The 19,366-nt window shown below is 33.0% G+C and overlaps 1 protein-coding gene across 1 annotated transcript in view; it reads right to left on the bottom strand.

The window, feature by feature from the left end:
- LOC123675657 (lysine-specific histone demethylase 1A) overlaps nucleotides 1-19,246 on the bottom strand; it is a 578,526-nt gene extending 559,280 nt beyond the window's left edge. The window contains exons 1-7 of the mRNA XM_045611100.1: nucleotides 18,985-19,246; nucleotides 18,690-18,927; nucleotides 18,314-18,636; nucleotides 18,106-18,232; nucleotides 17,697-18,043; nucleotides 16,591-16,823; nucleotides 16,260-16,408 (exon numbers count right to left, since the gene is read on the bottom strand). Coding sequence (XP_045467056.1) covers nucleotides 16,260-16,408; nucleotides 16,591-16,823; nucleotides 17,697-18,043; nucleotides 18,106-18,232; nucleotides 18,314-18,636; nucleotides 18,690-18,927; nucleotides 18,985-19,008 — 1,441 coding nt within the window. The 5' untranslated portion in view covers nucleotides 19,009-19,246. The remainder of the gene's footprint in view (nucleotides 1-16,259; nucleotides 16,409-16,590; nucleotides 16,824-17,696; nucleotides 18,044-18,105; nucleotides 18,233-18,313; nucleotides 18,637-18,689; nucleotides 18,928-18,984) is intronic.
- Nucleotides 19,247-19,366: the final 120 nt, after the last annotated feature.

Raw genomic sequence — 19,366 nt, 5'->3', positions numbered from 1 at the left:
TGATGAATTTCAGTTGGCCAAGTTCATGATCTTCTCATGAACACCCTGTACATTTTTGGTCCAAACCGCAAACAGTACAACGTATTGACAGGATCGAAAATTGAAAAGTTTCTCTCAAAAAAGAAATTTTTCTGCAGAAATTTTCAAAAAAATATGAGTCCTAGGCGCCACCATTTTTTTCATAAGAATCCCATCAACCCATGAAACGTTGATACCAAAGTTATTGAGATTCCTGAAATTGTTGTCAAATAAGCTATCTAATGATGCAATAATACTCGTATACTGTATGTTGTACCATTTGCAATAAACAAGGAGTAGCCTGTTTCCAGTATAATTATGGAAATTCGATATATGGCCAAGGTGACGAACCTATTTTTCCTATACAGGACACAAAACTTATTTCCAATTCATCTCCAGAAAGTCTGAAGATGGACTTGAAATAAGTTAAAAATGCGCGGTTACATAATGTAATCACTAAATAGTTAATATCTATTTTTTGGTAGTAACAACATAGAAAATTTAAACTTATTTAATAATGGAGCCTTTTGGCGAATTTCATATAATATGTCCCAAACTTATCAATGTCATTTCGATGTTTCGAATATCATTTTCCAAAGTATTGGGTTTTTGAAAGAATAACAGAATTGACTATAAATTTTTCATCAATCTCGACTAATCGTTGAAGTCTAATTTCAGCTTGATATAATCGAATTGCAGATATTTCTTGATGAAATAAAAATTGTGTGAATACATACCACAAAAATTAGTGTATATTTATCCTCAAGTCGAATAAAGTAAAACCTCTTGCTCCTAACTCAAAATTTGAGAAACTACTAGCAATAGAGCTGCAGATAAGAAATAATATATTGTGAATTATTATACCATCAGGTACATTTTAATATCATGTTTTCGTTTTTGGCGATAGTATATAAGATACTTTCTCTAATTCTGTGGTTATTCCGTTCATTCTTCCACATCTTGTAGAACAAAATCGTGCGAGAATATATCAGAAACGCACAGTTTTCATGGTTATATTTTATTATTCTATGTTGGTACTCCGAACTTTCCGCCACGGCTTTATCTGTCAATTCATCAATTTGCCTTAAAGAAATCAGTTCTGCCAACCAACATTTTTCAATGCAAAAATCACTAAAATATATTTATGGAAATATTTTATTAATTTCAATGAAAATGCAATGAATTAGAGAAAATAATGTATAATACTCGTACAGAAGGCTCATTCTACCACTCGTTCATTCAAAAACTCGACACTTCGTGGCTCGTTTTTGAATTTTGAACTCGTGGAAGAATATCAATGCCTTCTGCACTTGTATTATAAATAACTATAATGAAATAAACAGAAAAAAATTCGCAAATATCACACACATAATTTTTACCATCAATTCAACGAAAGGTAAAATATTTTGCACCTATATTCAGAATTCAAGAAACTACTAAAGGTAAGGCTGAGAATTATTATACCATTAGATAATATTTTAATTTCATGTTTTCGTTTTTGGCGAAACTATATAAGATACTTACTGGAACGCTAAAAACGAGTGCCTTTTATTCTCTATCTCATTTCATTGATCACAAACCTAGAAGCAAAAATTATCCTGCAACCTCACAGCTTATTCATAATGACATACTTGGACATTAAAACTTCAAAACTATCAATTTACACCAGAACTTTGCGATGAGAAATATTGTATTCAGTATCATCGCATTATCTGAAAAAATATTGAGATTCAATAATCTAAATAGAATTGAATCAACAACGTCCAGCAATGAATGAAGAATGCTCATAAAATAACGTCGAAACAATTCGTCATCGAAAAAAAAAATACCCATTCGCAAATGCTGATTTCTGTCTTATACAACTCATTTTCGTCCCATTATAAGGTGCCCAAACAAAGGGACCACGTTGACAGGAAAGCATCTTGTGGAAAATTTATAATAAGGTACCCACCTAACGATCTTGTTAGTGTCCAAACATGGGGCAGAAGGATTTAGGTACAGCTTAATAGAGTCCGCGATATTCCTGAAGAGTTCGGGAGAAGTCCGAGATCGCATGAGGTGAAGAAGTCGTAGGTACCGGGTTTTTCACCATAATTTGACCCCCCCCCCCTTTAACTTTGTTACTGAAAGAGGTACAAAAAAATGTTTTCTACAAAATTTTCACGAAATCGACTAGTGTTTTTTAAAATGATTTCACAAAATGAAATATATACAGAGTGGGCAACATATTGATTGCAACTTCATTTGTTCAAATGGAACACCCTGTATATTTTTCTATATTTGACTAGCTCTTTTTCCCCTGACTTCGAATATATAACATATGTTTGGTCTATCTCTCTTATACTGAGTACCACAGAGTTTCAAATTTTAAGAACCACCAAGCATCCTCAGTAATGCGATAACTCAAAATGCCCTTTTTTGAGTTATCTCGTTGTCAACGATATGACATACGTTTTTCACTATTTATTGGAATTCGATGATTTGGATGCAACTCCATATATTCTCTCCTTGTAGCTTTCTTATTTTTATTGTTCTTCATATAGAGTGAAAATATTTCATGTGTCATATCGTTGCCAACGAGATAACTCAAAAAAATGCATTTTGAGTTATCGCAGCCTATCACTTGAAAACTGATTACTGAGCATGCTAGGTGGTTCTTGAAATTTGAAACTCTGTGGTACTCAGAATAAGAGAGATAGACCAAACACATGTTATATATTCGAAGTCAGGGGAAAAAGGGCTAGTCAAATATAGAAAAATATACAGGGTGTTCCATTTGAAAAAATGAAGTTGCAATCAATATGTTGCCCACTCTGTATATATTTCATTTTGTGAAATCATTTTAAAAAACACTAGTCGATTTCGTGAAACTTTTGTAGAAAACATTTTTTTGTACCTCTTTCAGTAACAAAGTTAAAGGGGGGGTCAAATTATGGTGAAAAATCCTGTACATTGCATTGTCGTTAAAACATTGATTTAATCGTAATTTTGGAAAATAGTCAGATGACATCATAACCAGATGAACGTTTATACTGAGAACATGAAAAAATTCGTTGAATCATCTGAAGTTAGTTATTTCAGTGCGCTCGTTTTAAACTTGAAATCGATGAGCAATCTTTGAGGCACCCATTCAGAAACTGACTTAACCTAGCCTTATAATAGACAGAAAACAAAGATTCGAATATACTAAAATCATTATTTTTCGACAATTCCTCTGAGGAAAACACCTAAAAAATAATACAACATACTCATGCTCTACCCTTTCAATACATAGGGGCAAATTGTGATTTCCTAACTCGAGAAGATGATCCATAAATTTTGAGAGTAAAAAATCAGAGTTCAGTATATCCAAAGTCACTTGAACTAGTCCATGAAAACGCTTGGCCATAGATGTCCCTTTGAAGTTGACACCGCGATCCGCTAAATACCGGGGTTTACAATACATTCATTGTAAGGCAATAAATTCACTGCCCCCAAAAAAATTTCTGAAAAACTTGAAAAGCCCTTGTATAATTGAAATATTTTGGCTTCCTCCAAGTGATTTTGGATATACTATACACTATTATTGTCATTGTTGCTTTATGGCCCTATATCATGTATTGTTTTCCTTGCAAAGCAAATAAAGGCATTATTATTACTAAGTCAGAGTTGAGCGCTCATCCATTCATGCAACAATTAAGCCCTTGGAGACGACAGAACGGCATATAACTATATCCGAGATTGCAATTGGCGCATGAATTGACGCCATTTTTTTTTCGATATTCTGCTTGAATTTTCTAATACCTACTGAAAAAATCACGATTCTTTGGGATATGTTAGATATTAGACTTGAATTTTTCATGGTTCTGAAAACGCTATCAACACGAAATTTTGTACCAGGATTGAAATGGTTATTTTTAATCCACGAGCAAAATTTCATACTGATCTAATTTGTTGTAACGGAAATATTAGGAATTTCTTTTCAAATAGAGTTTTTAAATTTTCTATGGTTTTGATGATGTGTGATCAGCTTGAAATTTAGCATGAATCTTGAAATCTCATATCAACTCCCAAAATCTCAACTTCGTCGGTTAGAGGTCATGGAAATACTGGTTAATTTTTTTTCAGTGTTATCGAATTTTCCATAGTTTTGATTTTGGCGATCAAAATAAAAATTCACACGTGGCTTGAAAATGTCATTTCACATCTAAATTCAAATTTTCATCTCAATCGAATATGCAGTTTTTATATTAACACAATATTTCGAACAGCTATATTTACACAGCCCTCAGTAGGATTATACCATTTAACTTACTCAAACGTAGCTATCGATCCAACCCTTTCCTGCAAGTGTCAAGCTTTTTGATCTTTTCGTTCAAGAGTTATCATGTCTACGTCCGGACGGATGGTCAGAATGGAATTTGACCCCAAATACGTTATCAGTGAGTAGAAACTTATTCTTTGATACCATTCAAGGCCCAAATTTTCGATAATTGTGACGAAATGATAGAGGGATCATTTCAGGAAATGAGCGCTCAAAAAGTGGATTTTCAATTGCTCTATTTTATTTGATTGCCACCTTATCGAATTTGAACAAAAATATATCTGGCGCATATGATCAGTGGATATAATCCTAATTCTATTAGCAATGGATATATACAACGATTTAATGTCATTAAACAATCGCCGCTCAGATATATCTATCTTCTCAATCTAGTTGACACATAATAGCCGTAGGTTTCTATTCTTATGATGAGAATATTTGTGTATGCTTGATATAATCTCTTTACTTAAAAGCTGATTAGCTGAACTAACCATACTCTTATCCACGAGATTTTTTATTTGGCGTTTGACACTCGTTTGGACAAAAAACACGTAATTCTCAAAACGGAACAGGTTCAGATGATATGCAGGTCATTTTATTTGAAGAAAAAAACACTTTTTGTCATTTCAATATGTCCCCTCGAAGTGATTTTGAACAACCTTATAAGATAAGGAAAGTAATTCATTACACTTAAATGATACAAGGGATACTGGCAATCCATACCCGAAATTTCAGCCTTCCATGATTCTAAGTAAGTGAACCTTGAAGGAGGTGTTAGAAGTTAGTATCACTCATTTGCTGTCGATTGAGCCATATTTATTGATAACCAAAAATCAACAGTTTCCGAGATATTTGAGTTCTTGTGTTTTTTAACAAAATTTCTCACCTTACATCATTTTTCGTCAATTTTTCCTACGTTGACCAAGTTTGATTTAAATTTTTGATTATTTTCATCATACATAATATGTATGAAAAAAGCAAAACTTTGCTGTATTAGAAGTTGAATCAGAATTAGTATCATTTAAAAGTTGGTATATGATGAAAATAATAGTAACTTTTCAATATAAATTTGTCTACGGCTTTCGAATCCCACAATTTATGTATGACAAAATTATGTCAAAAATTTGTCAAATTCCTTCTTCATTTCCTCAAAAAGTTTTCGTTAGAATGCAGGCACTAGTTTTGTTTCGACAGATTTTTATTTGAAAGGGAAAAGAAGCAAAAAAAGGAAAGTATTGAATTAATATTTTTTGTTGCAATTAAACTCGAAATTTTAGAAGAAAATGTATTCACAAATTATGTTTGAAATGACCTCCACAATTCCTTTTACAATCACATGCCCAACTTCTTCAGTTGTTACTGTCCGCCTAAAATTTATTTCAATATTCTCGCCTCTTCGTTTATTCTAATGGTGTTAGATCCGGAATTCTCGCAGGCCACGAAAATAATCCAAAATTGCGATCAAATTTACCCAACGTACAAAAAATTGACAAGATTGAGACTTCTTTCAAAAATCATAAGAGTTCAAATATCTCGTGAACTGTTGATTTTTGGTTATCACTAAATAAGGCTCAAACGACATCAAATGAGTCAAATTAACACGTCCTCCAAGGTTCAGGTCTAATTTGGAAAACCCTGTATAGTACTACGATGATAATGTATGTATATTCCTAGCATTCAAAGTTCCGGAGATATGACTTTTTGAAAATTTTCATTCGAATTTTGAAATTAATGGTCCTGGGTTCGAATACCATTGAAAATTTTCACTTTTTTTCGTAACGTGTCGAGATGTTTTGCGTTGAAAGGTGAAATAATAAACCATAGTGCAATTTTTGTAGTGTTTTTGAATTATTATTAAAAAAAAATGTTCGTACTTTCTTTTTCATCTTCTCGATAGGGAACCACCCAGCGTGAGAGTGAATTTGCGGCTTCTCCCGGACCATAACCAGGCATTTAATCGGGGAGGCATCGCGCTCTCGCCCGCGCCATATCGGTCGGGCATCGCGCCAAAAAAGCAGAGGTCGCAGTCTTGCAGGGGAAAATAAAGAAAAAAAACGAAATCGTGAGACGGCTTCGGTTATCGAGTCAATTATCGTTTTCGATCTTCAAGTGGGTCTCTCTGTACAACATGGTACATTTCGAGAAAAAAAAGGTTAGAAAAATTCGAAGAAAAATTATACGGGTCTAAGAAGCAACGCTTATTTTCTGATGTATTCTTATTTTCAGGAATAAACCTGCATCATCAATGGGTAAATCCCTTCAAATTAGTAGTTAGTATCAACATTTTCATCATGTATTATTAAGGAAATTTCTAATAAGAGGTTTGATTTCGAATTGTCTGAGCAGCATTTTAAAATTCACTACAAAAATTGTGAAAATTTTGCAGTCACAGTTCGAAAAACTGATATTTATTTATTTTCCTAACAAGTGCGCAAAGTGGTACTTCCTCTCACGAAACTGCCGTTGAGTGCGGGAAAGATACCTCCCGCAAGAGTTAGGGACAATATTTTTTCTACAAGCGCTTGAAATAAATTGCAACTGAAAAGATTTGATTAATAATTATTCACACACATGGATGACAGACGTAATTCTGTATGTCATTACTAAGATGTCTAAAAACCTGGTGTATGGACTGATTAGCTTTTGTTTTGCCAATTTTGAGAATATTAGTTTAAGCTTCTGATTCGCTAGGATCGGGTTTTAATTGATATATCCTGTCAAAATCAAAGGAAAATAGATCGAAATTAAGATGCATAGAAAACCTGGTGTGTCTACTTATACCTGTAAAACTTTCAAACAAAACGGGAGATTTTTCAGATTTATACCTACTTGATTTCAAGGGATCGCGGTCTGTTTCAGATGGCGCATACATCGTTTACATTTGACATTTCTCTCAATTCTCGACTCTCATGAATCAAGGGCGTAGATCTTTTTTTTCTTGGGGGGGATAATCGAAAAAAAATTCTGACGACAACTTTTACTCATATCTGTAATGTCAGAAAAAGAAGTTTGATAACGAAGTTTGAACCAAATTACTCGAAATAATTGTTTTCATAACTGATTCGGTTTGTTCTTACCTTATACTGGGTATTCTCAAATTAAAGTTACGAAGGAAAATGAGAAATTACTTGGAAAATTTTGAGAAAAAAAAGTTTCATGAATATGAGTTTACAAACGCTTTGCTTTCAATATACAGGTTGTTTCTAGTGTGTCGTACTTTTTTGTGATGCTTATATCAGTTTATCAAATATTTATTAATCTTCGCTACAGATTGGGTAAATAAATACCAAAACTTATAATAAATTCATTAATTAGAGCTTACTAGCTGGATCTTTATATTAATTTGGATTTTCCTGGGGATTACTAGAAATTTTTTTTCGAAATCGATAGCTTACACGACAAAACTATAACAAACCAAAAAGTGTAGTACTGGACCAGAGTTTTTTTCTACATTTTTCTAAACTAACACCCATTCACCAAAATATAGTTTTGGAGGAAGGAAGTAGGCATCCTTCCAGAAAAAATATCACCCTGTAGATTTGCATTCAAAATTAGCATATCACATGGTGAAAACTTTAAACTGGAAATACTGGAATATCTATGGCCAATTCAAATTAAATATCTTGTGAAGGGAAGGTTATACGAGAAAAAACTTAAACTTTAACACATGTATCTCCAAACACAATGTTTGGGGACTCATGATATAGGACTTTTTTCCTAAAATGATACGGAAATCTGTCATTTCCATTTGTATCTCCAATTTAGGAACACCGTGTAATTACCCCCAGTATCCCCCCATTTCTGCGCTCATGTCGTGAACTTTGAGTATAGAACAATAATATTTTATATTCTATGGTCTGTCATTATATTCCATTCATTTGATTAAATATTCGATATGAACTGAATTGTAATTTATTGTGAATGTTTGCAGAGTCTAAAATCAGTATTTCCTTTTTAAACGGCACCAGGCAGATAGCGGGAATTGGAAAAATTCCCACTCTGGTGAAGCAGCACACCAAAGCAACAGGTGGGTCTCTCAAAAAGCCTGAAACAAAATCTAATCAGTAAACACACCAGGGATTGTATGCATCTTAAACGAAACGAAAGGTATGACATTGCGGCGCCGCCACGAAATAAAACTAATATTTTCAATGTGGTCGAATGTCATTCTATCCAAAATTGACGAGTGCATTCACCATGTTTTCAGACATCTTAGTCATTACTAAGATGCATAGAATACCTGGTGTGTTTACTGATTCGATTTTGTTTCAGACTTTTTGAGAGACCCACCTGTTGCTTTGGTGGTCTGCTCCACCAGAGTGCTGTAAGGTGGCGCTCTTTAAAATTTTTCGAATTCCCGCATCTGCCTAGTGCCGTTTAAAAAGAAAATACTGATTTTAGACACTGCAAACATTCACAATGAATTACAATTCAGTTCATATCGAATTTTTACTCAAATGAATGGAATATAATGACAGACCATAGAATATAATATATTATTGTTCTATACTCAAAGTTCACGACAAGAGCGTAGAAATAGGGGGATACTGGGGGTAATTACACGGTGCTCCTAAATTGGAGATACAAATGAAAATGACAGATTTTCGGATCATTTTAAGAAAAAAAGTCCTATAACATGAGTCCTCAAAAATTTTGTTTTGAGATACATGTGTTGAAGTTCAAGTTATTTTCTCGTATAACCTTCCCTTCACAAGATATTTAATATGAATTGGACATAGATATTCCAGTTTAAAGTTTTCACTATGTGATATGCTAATTTTGAATGCAAATCTACAGGGTGATATATTTTCTGGAAGGATGCCTGCTTCCTTCCTCCAAAACTATATTTTGGTGAATGGCTATTAGTTTAGAAAAATGTAGAAAAAAAACTCTGGTCCAGTACTACACTTTTTGGTTTGTTATAGTTTTGTCGTATCTGCTATCGATTTCGAGAAAAATCTCTAGTAATCCTCAGGAAAATCCAAATTATTATAAAGATCCAGCTAGTAAGCTCTAATGAATGCATTAATTATAAGTTTTGATATTTATTTACCTAATCTGTAGCGAAGATTAATCATTATTTGATAAACTGTACGACACACTAGAAACAACCTGTATATTGAAAGCAAAGCGTCTGTGGGCTCATATTCATAAAACTTTTTTTTCTCAAAATTATCCAAGTAATTTCTAATATTCCTTCGTAACTCTAATTTGAGAACACCCAGTATAAGGTAAGAACAACCGAATTAGTAACAAAATAAATTATTTCGAGTAATTTGGTTCAAACTTCATTATCAAACTTCTTTTTCTAACATTACAGATATGAATAAAAGTTGCGTCAAAAATTTTTTTTTCGATAATCCCCCACCAAGAAAAAAAAACTACGCCCTTGGTTCACAAGAGTCGAGAATTGAGAGAAATGTCAAATGTAAACGATGTATGCGCCATCTGAAACAGACCGCGATCCCTCGAAATCAAGTAGGTATAAATCTGAAAAATCTCCCGTTTTGTTTGAAAGTTTTACAGGTATAAGTAGACGACACACCAGGTATTCTATGCATCTTAGTCATTACCATAGTTATGTCATCCTTGACGTTAATTGGGCGTTCGGTGCAAAGAGACATGACAAAATTTAATTTATTCTTCAATATTTGCGTGCGGGAAAACCAACCGCACGCATATGCGTGCGGCAAAGAAGCAGAGGTTTTTCCCGCACTGTGTGGAAAAGTGAATCTTTGCGTCTTAAAATGCGTGTGGAAAAAGAGTTGTGAGCGCACGCTTGTAGAAAAAGTATTTTTGGGTCGTCGTGAACCACCTTCTCGGCCGGCAAAAGTGAATCTGCTGGAAAAATTCGAGCTGTTGCGAAGGTTTGATGACGTGAATAATCGAAACCATGTGCACCCACTCAAAAACAACTGATAATTGTAGCCCGTAGTGTTGACGAAAACCCAGGTTTGTCGATTCCTTGACGATCTTGGGAATCAGGAATTCCACAAACAACATTATTTATTTTGCAAAAAGAATGTGGTCTTGAGGCTTTTAAAGTTCAGTTAACATAAGAACTCAAGCAGGTCGATCACCAGCGTATTATCGCTGATTGGGTCCTTGGAAATGCATCAAAATGATCCAGATTATCATCGAAAAATCATGTTCAGTGATGAGACCCAGTTTCACCACGGGAGGCTAAGTTCATGAGTAGAATCCTTTCTGTTTCAAATTCATGAGTAGAATTGTCGCATTTGGAGCTCGGAAAATCCAATATTGATTGTTGAAGAGCTTAGCAATCCTCAACGTATCACTGTTTGGTGCCGTTTTTGGGTTGGTGGTGTAATTGTACCGGGTTTTTCACCATAATTTGACCCCCCCTTTAACTTTGTTACTATAGGAGGTACAAAAAAATGTTTTCAACAAAAGTTTAATGAAATCGACTAGCGTTTTCTAAAATGATTTCAAAAAATTAAATTTATACAGGGTGGGCAACATATTGCAGGCAACTTCATTTTTTCAAATGGAACACCCTGTATATTTTTCTATATTTGACTAGCCCTTTTTCCTCTGATTTCGAATATATAACATATGTTTGGTCTTTCTCTCTTATTCTGAGTACTACAGAGTTTCACATTTTAAGAATCACCTAGCATGCTCAGTAATCAGTTTTTAAGTGGTAGGCTGCGATAACTCAAAATGCCCTTTTTAGAGTTCCAATTTATAATGAAAAACGTATGTCATATATCGTTAACAACGAGATAACTCACAAAAGGGCATTTTGAGTTATCGCAGCCTACCACGTGAAAATTGATTACTGGAGCATGCTAGGTGATTCTTAAAATGTGAAACTCTGTAGTACTCAGAATAAGAGAGAAAGACCAAACATATGTTATATATTCGAAATCAGGGGAAAAAGAGCTAGTCAAATATAGAAAAATATACAGGGTGTTCCATTTGAAAAAATGAAGTTGCCTGCAATATGTTGCCCACCCTGTATATATTTAATTTTTTGAAAGCAGTTTAGAAAACACTAGTCGATTTCGTGAAACTTTTGTTGAAAACATTTTTTTGTACCTCTTTTAGTAACAAAGTTAAAGGGGGGGTCAAATTATGGTGAAAACCCCGGTACCTTACTTATTCGAAATTAAGGCTGGTGCAACTGTTACGGCGAATAGATTACGCTACCGAGCTATGATTTATGATTTTTTTATGGTCGGAATTGGAAGATATTGATGCGGACGACATTTATTTCCAACAAGACTGTGCTTCGTGCCATACAAGCAACAAAACAATCGCAATTTTGCAATAGTAGTTTATTGGCCGTGTTATTTTCAATTGAGCACCGAGATCTTGTTATTCAACACATTTACACCTTTTTATTTGAGCCACGTGAAAGGAATTGTTATGCCAAAGCAATTCAAGACCTCAAACATGAATTCGTAAAGTTATACAGCCACAACTGTGCGATATAGAAAATCTCATGAAAAGGGTTAGTGCTGCAACCGTAGCCTTGGAGGTCATTTGGCTGATATGTTTTTTCATCCTTGATGACATACTTTCCTGTTCACAATGAAATAAATATCCATTGATGTCTCTAAAGATATACTCGTTCGTTTTTAGTATCGAAATGGAACCCCTTATTGAAAAAGCCGTTATATTCTGAAAAAGGTAGAAAATAAAATAAACAAAATGAAGGACAGAAAAACAAAACAAGGAGTGAAAGAAAAACGCAAATGAAGGTTACCAGATAAAGTCCAAGAAAAGGTAGAGTAAAAATAAAAAGCTACTATACAAACTATAAAAACAAATAAAAAGAACGGTAAAAAGTATAACAAATTGTGGAAATTTCATTACAATTATTAATTATCATTTACTCGAAGCCGAGTTGGTGTAAAAGCAACAGCTTCTTGCAGCTGAAGGGATATGTATATTTCAATTTGAGATATTTCAAAATCTCGGTGAAATTGAGACTTTACAAGTCCACCGAAGTGAAGGAGAAGTTTTCTGATCACTTTAACGATGAAAAAATTTCTTTTTTATCGAGAAATTGATTTCAGAACATATTGACAAATTTGGCCTGGTGTCTATCTATCGTTATGTGTGTCCGAAAATCGCGTTTACAGCTTACAGATTTTGATGAAATTTGTTGTAGGTATACGGTTTGGATCATAGACCATGTGAATTTTAGCTATTTTGAATATACAACGCTCGCTTTCCCTTGATCATCTTTTAACCGCTGTTGCGATAGAGTAGAGTCTGCGTAACATTCATTAAGACATTGCTTTCACAGTATATTTTCTCATAAAAAAAAACAGTGTTTTAACAATGCACGAAATTCGTTTTCATTCATTTTTCAAACAACTTATGTAGCGTCACATCTCGATCCAAACTAAACTCTATATTTTGACTTATTTAGAAGCTTGGTACCTCGAGACTTATTAAGTGACGTGTTGTAATATATAATAGGAAAATCTAAATTTTACTAGTTCTGATGATTTGAATAACCGTAAGATAATATTGTTCAGAGATCTCACGAAATTGGGACAACTTCATTGGGCCGCTCAGATATCGGCATTTTTGATATTTGCACCAATCAAAAGTGCTTTCTCTCATAAAAATCACTCTTCAAATCGAAGTTGTTACAATACAATAAGAATTGATGTGAATATTGGGTTATCCTCAACTTCGAGAAACTCAATTATCACGTCTTTCCATAACATCCGTTGATAATTGATTCGATCTGCTGAATATCATATTACGGCGATTCGAATTAGTCTATTCGGTTTTGAAGAACGATTGGTTTTTTCAAGTGCAGTACTGCGAAGTGATCTCTGAGAATGACTTTCATGAAATGAATGAATAAGCATTACGTTCGTCACTTCTTCAGATATTTTCGAGACGATCTCTATGTTCTTGAAAGCTCTTATTGCAATCCGTTAACTTTTCGTTTCAATGATTATAATTTTCAAATTTTATTATTTGTTGTATAATAGGAATAACTATTATTGAAGGTTCGTACCATCATGATAGTAACTATCTCAGCATACAGGGTGGCCACTTTTTCAATGGGATTGTATTGGTAACTTTTAAACCATAAGAGTTAGAAGGTCGGTCAAATGAAGAAAAAGTTGCATGCATAGAAGCATTATCAATCAGTTCAAACAAATCGACATTATCAGGGCCGGTTATTGAGATATCATAAGAAAAGTAAATTCTGTCATTTTGATTTTTCTTTTTTTCCCACTTTATTTCAAATATTATGAAAAAATGGTACAGGAATTTTTTATTCGACAGTAAATTGTTCTCAATTTGACGTAATCAGATTTCGTATCCAACATTTCGTGCTCTCTGGGCCACCCTCAACCTCATTTTTTTCAATACGCTGAATTCAACGATATATCATACAATGTCATCCAAAGTTGATTTTCAGGTGATTTTGACCCTTATCCAATTTTCTTTGGGTCGGATCTGTAGTGAATGCAATTTATCAAGAACTGCTGTTAATAAAATAGTCGAGAGACGCGAATACAATGATTTTAAATTTGAATACCAAACCTTGCAAAACTTTTATCGTAATGATATCAAAATAAAGTTCGATTCTGTAATTTGTTTCAACGGAACAAATAAGAAGTATGGGTTCCAGAACCGTTAAGTGCATTTTACAAAATGGTGGAGATTTCGAACACTTACTCCATTCATTTTCATTTACTTTCGAATAATCATTCGATTTTTCTTTCATTAAATGATAATTCGTTTAATTATTAGGAATTGAAATATGTAAATAATTATTACTTGTTTCCTGATTTAATTCTGATATGTTCCATTTAGTTCAAGATGAGTAAGTTGATTTTCTCATCGAAATGTATTGCATGTTGTTAATTAAACTAAAGGTACCTGAATGTAATACAGATCGGAACCAAAGAAATTTGGATAAGGGTCATAAAATATACAGGTCCGTATTGAAGAAAATGAGGTTGAAGGTGGCCCAGAGAGCACGAAACGTTGGATACGAAATCTGATTACGTCAAATTGAGAACAATTTACTGTCGAATAAAAAATTCCTGTAAAATTTTTTGATAATATTCGAAATAAAGTGGGAAAAAAAGAAAAATCATAATGACAGAATTTACTTTTCTTATGATATCTCAATAACCGGCCCTGATAATTTCTATTTGTTTGAACTGCTTGATAATGCTTCTATGCATGCAACTTTTTCTCCATTTGACCGACCTTCTAACTCTTATGGTTTAAAAGTTACCAATACAATCCCATTGAAAAAGTGGCCACCCTGTATATACACAGTTGGGATAAATTATGGAACCAAGTAAATCTTTTGAACTAAAAGGACAATATTAATGAAATTTTGCAGGTAAGTGCAATGGCTCAAAATGCATCAATTGTCCAATTTTTTGTTGATAATATACATCCGGTTAAACCTAAAATACCCACAACTTTATTATGGGACCTCCTGTATATCTTTGCAGATGTTGAAAGAGCTTGGGATTTCGAATGCGCACATACTGGGTTTAGTGCAAAAATCTATAAAAACGAGGAATAACTTACTGTTCCTTCTAGAATAGCTTAATTTATTTGCTGCAGACTAATGAGGATAATGCTTTAAAAAAAATTAATCAAATTTTCAAAATGCCCGCCGTTCAACTCCTGACAATATGCCATCCTATTAACAAAATCTAGAGTCACTCTTTCCAAGAACGTATCAGTTCACATTCATCAATAATATCCCATATAAATTAAAAAAGTTGAGGGTAGTTACGATTCAACCGGAAGTATATCATCACCAAAAAAATTGTACATAAGATGCATTTTGTGCCATTACACTTACCTGCAAAATTTCATAAATAATGTTCTTTTCGTCCAAAAGATATTTACTTGTTTCCATACTTTATCCCAACCCTGTATAAACTGCTTGATAGTTACTATCATACCGTCGCGACATCACTCTCCACTATCACGATAGTACTATCGTAAAAATTACTATCATCGTGAAAATGATCATTAACCGCAGGAAAGGATTATATCAGATGAAGTGAAGCATCAACTTAGAATTTCGTAATTTGCGTTTGGTTAATAAAGCTATTCTATTCTTTTTTCGAATGTGGATTTTCCAAAGCAATTCATCGAAATAATGAATTTTCTGGAGTGACCATACAATATTATTCATTCCTATTTTAAAATCATAAAATTACTACTTGAATAACGGTAAAATAATTATTTCTGCAAAATTCATGTACGTCTAATTTTATAAATTTTGCTGAAATTAAGTTATTTTACATCCAATAAATATCGGGATGAATTTCCATCAAATAAAGACCAAAACAATTGAACATACATAATTATTAGATACTAGTTCATAAATATCATTAGCAGTTCAAATTGAGTCCCTCATAGGTAACTGAAAGGGATACTTCTTATGAAGTTGACCACACTTTCTTTAAAACAGAAAACTTATCACACTTATCAACCTTTAATTCATTTAAAAGAAAAATATTGCAAATTCAATCATCTCAAACCTTTTTATGTTAATCCTACTTGTATATAATGATATTTCCAAATTTATCTGTTATCTGTGTGAAACTCACTACATGACTTCAATAAGATGATGCAAGACCTCTTATGGCCAGAATTATATAAATTCTTTGAGAAACAGCAATACAAATTGTTAATTTCAAACAATAAATACTGAGATTCATCGACACATGGCCAGAATCAATGGATCTACAAGCCCACCAAGGTGGCTGGGGCTAGATAAATGATTATTTTTTGTCAAATTATGAATATTCAATTTTTTCTAGATTTCCATCTGATTGATTTACATTGAATACTCATAACTCTTTTTTCTATTTCAATTATTATGTTTCCATACCATTTATTTCATGTTTTATCAGTTCCAGTAAAATATATTCAATTTTGGAAATTTTGGAAAGTTCACCTGTTAAATGATTTCCGGTGAATTCAAAGTCGTCATCTTGATCCCAGTGCTTCAATGATAAGTTTGAGAGAGGAGTTGCATTTGCAAATTCTAAATTTGCAAAATGCCAATCCAAAATTTGCCGATCCTTTGATGAAAGATATACATCACTGAAATTCAATAACATAAAATGAGAGTTGATAAATGTCAATCTAAAAAATAATATACATATATTTCATAGGTCGGAATTGTCAGAAAGCAACATAACTGCAAGCAAATATGTGCTTTCGATGATAACAGATGTAATCCAAGCAACCATTCAACATAATATAGCTCAACATTTTCTAATCACCTTGGTGGAGAAGCTTCCAACTCCTTCAACTTCTGTTCTATTTCCTTGGCTTGTTCTTGAAGTTGGTCCCATTGTTTTATATAATCATTCAGGTCTTTCATTGCACTGCGATAAGCAAATTCCAATTCTATATTTTTTCTATCCATTGCAGCATATTCTTTAACTTTAGCATTCGATTCTTTTATTTGACTTTTAATATCTACCAAAGACTTTTGATTTATAGTCAGTTTTTCCTGGAAAACAAATTGATATTCATTTAATCTGTTCTGATGGAATTATTGCATTGTTAATAGACTTAATGATAACTAAATTAAACTGCTATAAAAAGTAATAAGAACTAAAGAGTCAGTAGAATAGAATAATGTACTCAAATCTGACATGAGATTTGAGTCATCCCATCTTCTGAGAGAATATTACTCATATAGTTTGAATTATAAATAAAAAAAAAAACTGAAACAGTACTCATGAGTAATAGGTAGAATGTTGAAACCTTAGACTATATCATTAGTATTATGTATGTGAAGAAATATGGAATATTGGAATTCTCAATTTGAAAAGCAATTGAGGGAAGTAGGTAGAACTTTTAGATAAAGGGTGAATATTAATTAATAATGGTAGCCAAAAATAAATTTAATTTAGATCAAATCAAGTCAAAAACATGATCCGCTATATGCAAGAACCACTTTCTCACTTTTTTTTCAAAATTCATTGGATACAGAATGGGAGTTGCTGTTGGAAGCACATTATCATACTTTTTATTACAATGAGTTGAACAAATTGAACTCAAGTAAGTCACCCAGAACAAAACTACTATATTCACCAAGTGATCAATAAGTCCACTTGACTACTTTACTATTATTCTTTATCCTTCAGCTACCTAGAACACAATGATCAACATAGTAATCTAGTGGGGTAATTTATTATATCTATTGCATGTTGTACTTAATTCAGCAAATATCTAATAGACGTCTGTTAAAAGAAAGCATAGAAACCAATAATAAAAAATGTGATTAGATATTTCCTTTTCAAGTATTAAACAATTTCAAACTTCATATGAAATTGTAATGGGACCATCAAAAATTAAAAATATAAAAATTATTTTTCACCTGAAGTGCTATCATTGTTTTTAAGTGCTGAATCTGCTTTTCTTTGACATGTTTCTCTTGGAGTTTAATAACCCATTCCAGAGCTTGTCCGAGACTGACAGGTTTATTGCCTGCATAATTGAAATCTAATTGATGAGACAAGTATGATGTAGCCTCCAAGAGACGATTAAATTCTCTCTCCACCATTTCATCCTTGTCCTTGTCTACTGTTACACCAGTAGATTGATATAAAGGACATTTTTGTCTAATACGATGCAGCTCCATATCAATTTGCTTGCTCAATGTGGTAACTGGGTTTCCCCCAAGACCTGTTACTACCATTGCCCCAAGATCAGCTATATAGTTTCCTGAATAAATAAAACAAAGAATTTGTCAAATGCAAAACAGATTTTGTAATGAATGGCATTACCTTTTCTGAATGTTGCGATCCTTCCACCTACTCTATCTCTTGCCTCCAAAACAATTACTTCTAAGCCAAATTGTTGCATTTGCTGAGCAGCAGCCAAGCCAGCTATACCAGCTCCAATAACAATAACCTGTAATGTTCAGTGTTAAAAATATAATCAAACAAAAACGTGATTACCTTAAATAAAATGAAATGATAAACTTTAAATTACCTTTCCATATTTCTTTTGCTCAATTGGTTTTATGCGTTTAAATATACCAAAGTTAATGAAACCATTTCTTTCCAAAAAAGCATGGATTCTCTTGACCAGAACCAAGTCACTATTATAAGGAGGTTCCAGTTTTTCTATAGCAGTTTCTAATATTAGTTGTTGCTTGGGATTTTCTAACCACATTTGTAAAATTCTATTTCGGATATTAAGATAGACTTTCACTGTTTGCAAAGCTGCTTGTGCTACATCGGGAAAACATGCTGCTTCTGTAGATGTCAGCTTGTCAAAAGGCATTCGACTCTGAAATGCCGCTCCTTCAAGACCTAACAAATAGTTTATTAGTAAGTTCCATTCGAAACAGTTTCTAGTAAATCACCTGAAAATAAATCCTTGATTACAGGGTCATCTGGTTCAGACTCTAGATCTGGATCCTTTTTCTTTTCATCTTCTTTTTTATCTTCTTTCTTCCACTCTTTTTTAGATACTTTTGAGCTGTTTGCACTGGTTGATATTTTTTTGTCAGGTGTTATATTTTTCTTATCGGCTGCATTAGCATCGCCAATAATGTTTTCCTCAGATATTGCAGATTTATCATCGCTTTCCTTCAAGTCAATCTGTAATGAATGAAATAACTTAGTTTCGATTCGGATAAGTTACAAATTAAGACTCACCTTTTGTTTCTTTCTTCGGCTCATTTTGGGTTAATCTTATGATATATTGTAGCGAATCAATCAAATTGAAATGATTTATGTGGATTTGTTTTGATCCTTCAATTACGATCTTTGAATTACTTTTTTAGGTTATTATAAACATAAACATAAACATAGATTACTGATTTATATACACTGTTTTTTCTTCTTTTTTTTATATCAAATTATAGAATGATGAGAAAATGATTTCATAAAGTTTTCTCCTGTTACAATTACATACGCAGAAAGAACGCTGAGATCGATAATTAGAGTTACGATAATGGAACATAGAGGGCAGTGTGGACAATAGGTTGAAGGAAATGCGTAAAGGTCATCTTACCTTTTCTATTTCACGATTAAATCT

Source organism: Harmonia axyridis, chromosome 3, assembly GCF_914767665.1.
Source record: "Harmonia axyridis chromosome 3, icHarAxyr1.1, whole genome shotgun sequence".
Taxonomy (NCBI): Eukaryota; Metazoa; Arthropoda; class Insecta; order Coleoptera; family Coccinellidae; genus Harmonia; species Harmonia axyridis.
The sequence above is the reverse complement of the archived record's forward strand: the minus strand, read 5'-3'. Positions and strand labels throughout refer to the sequence as shown.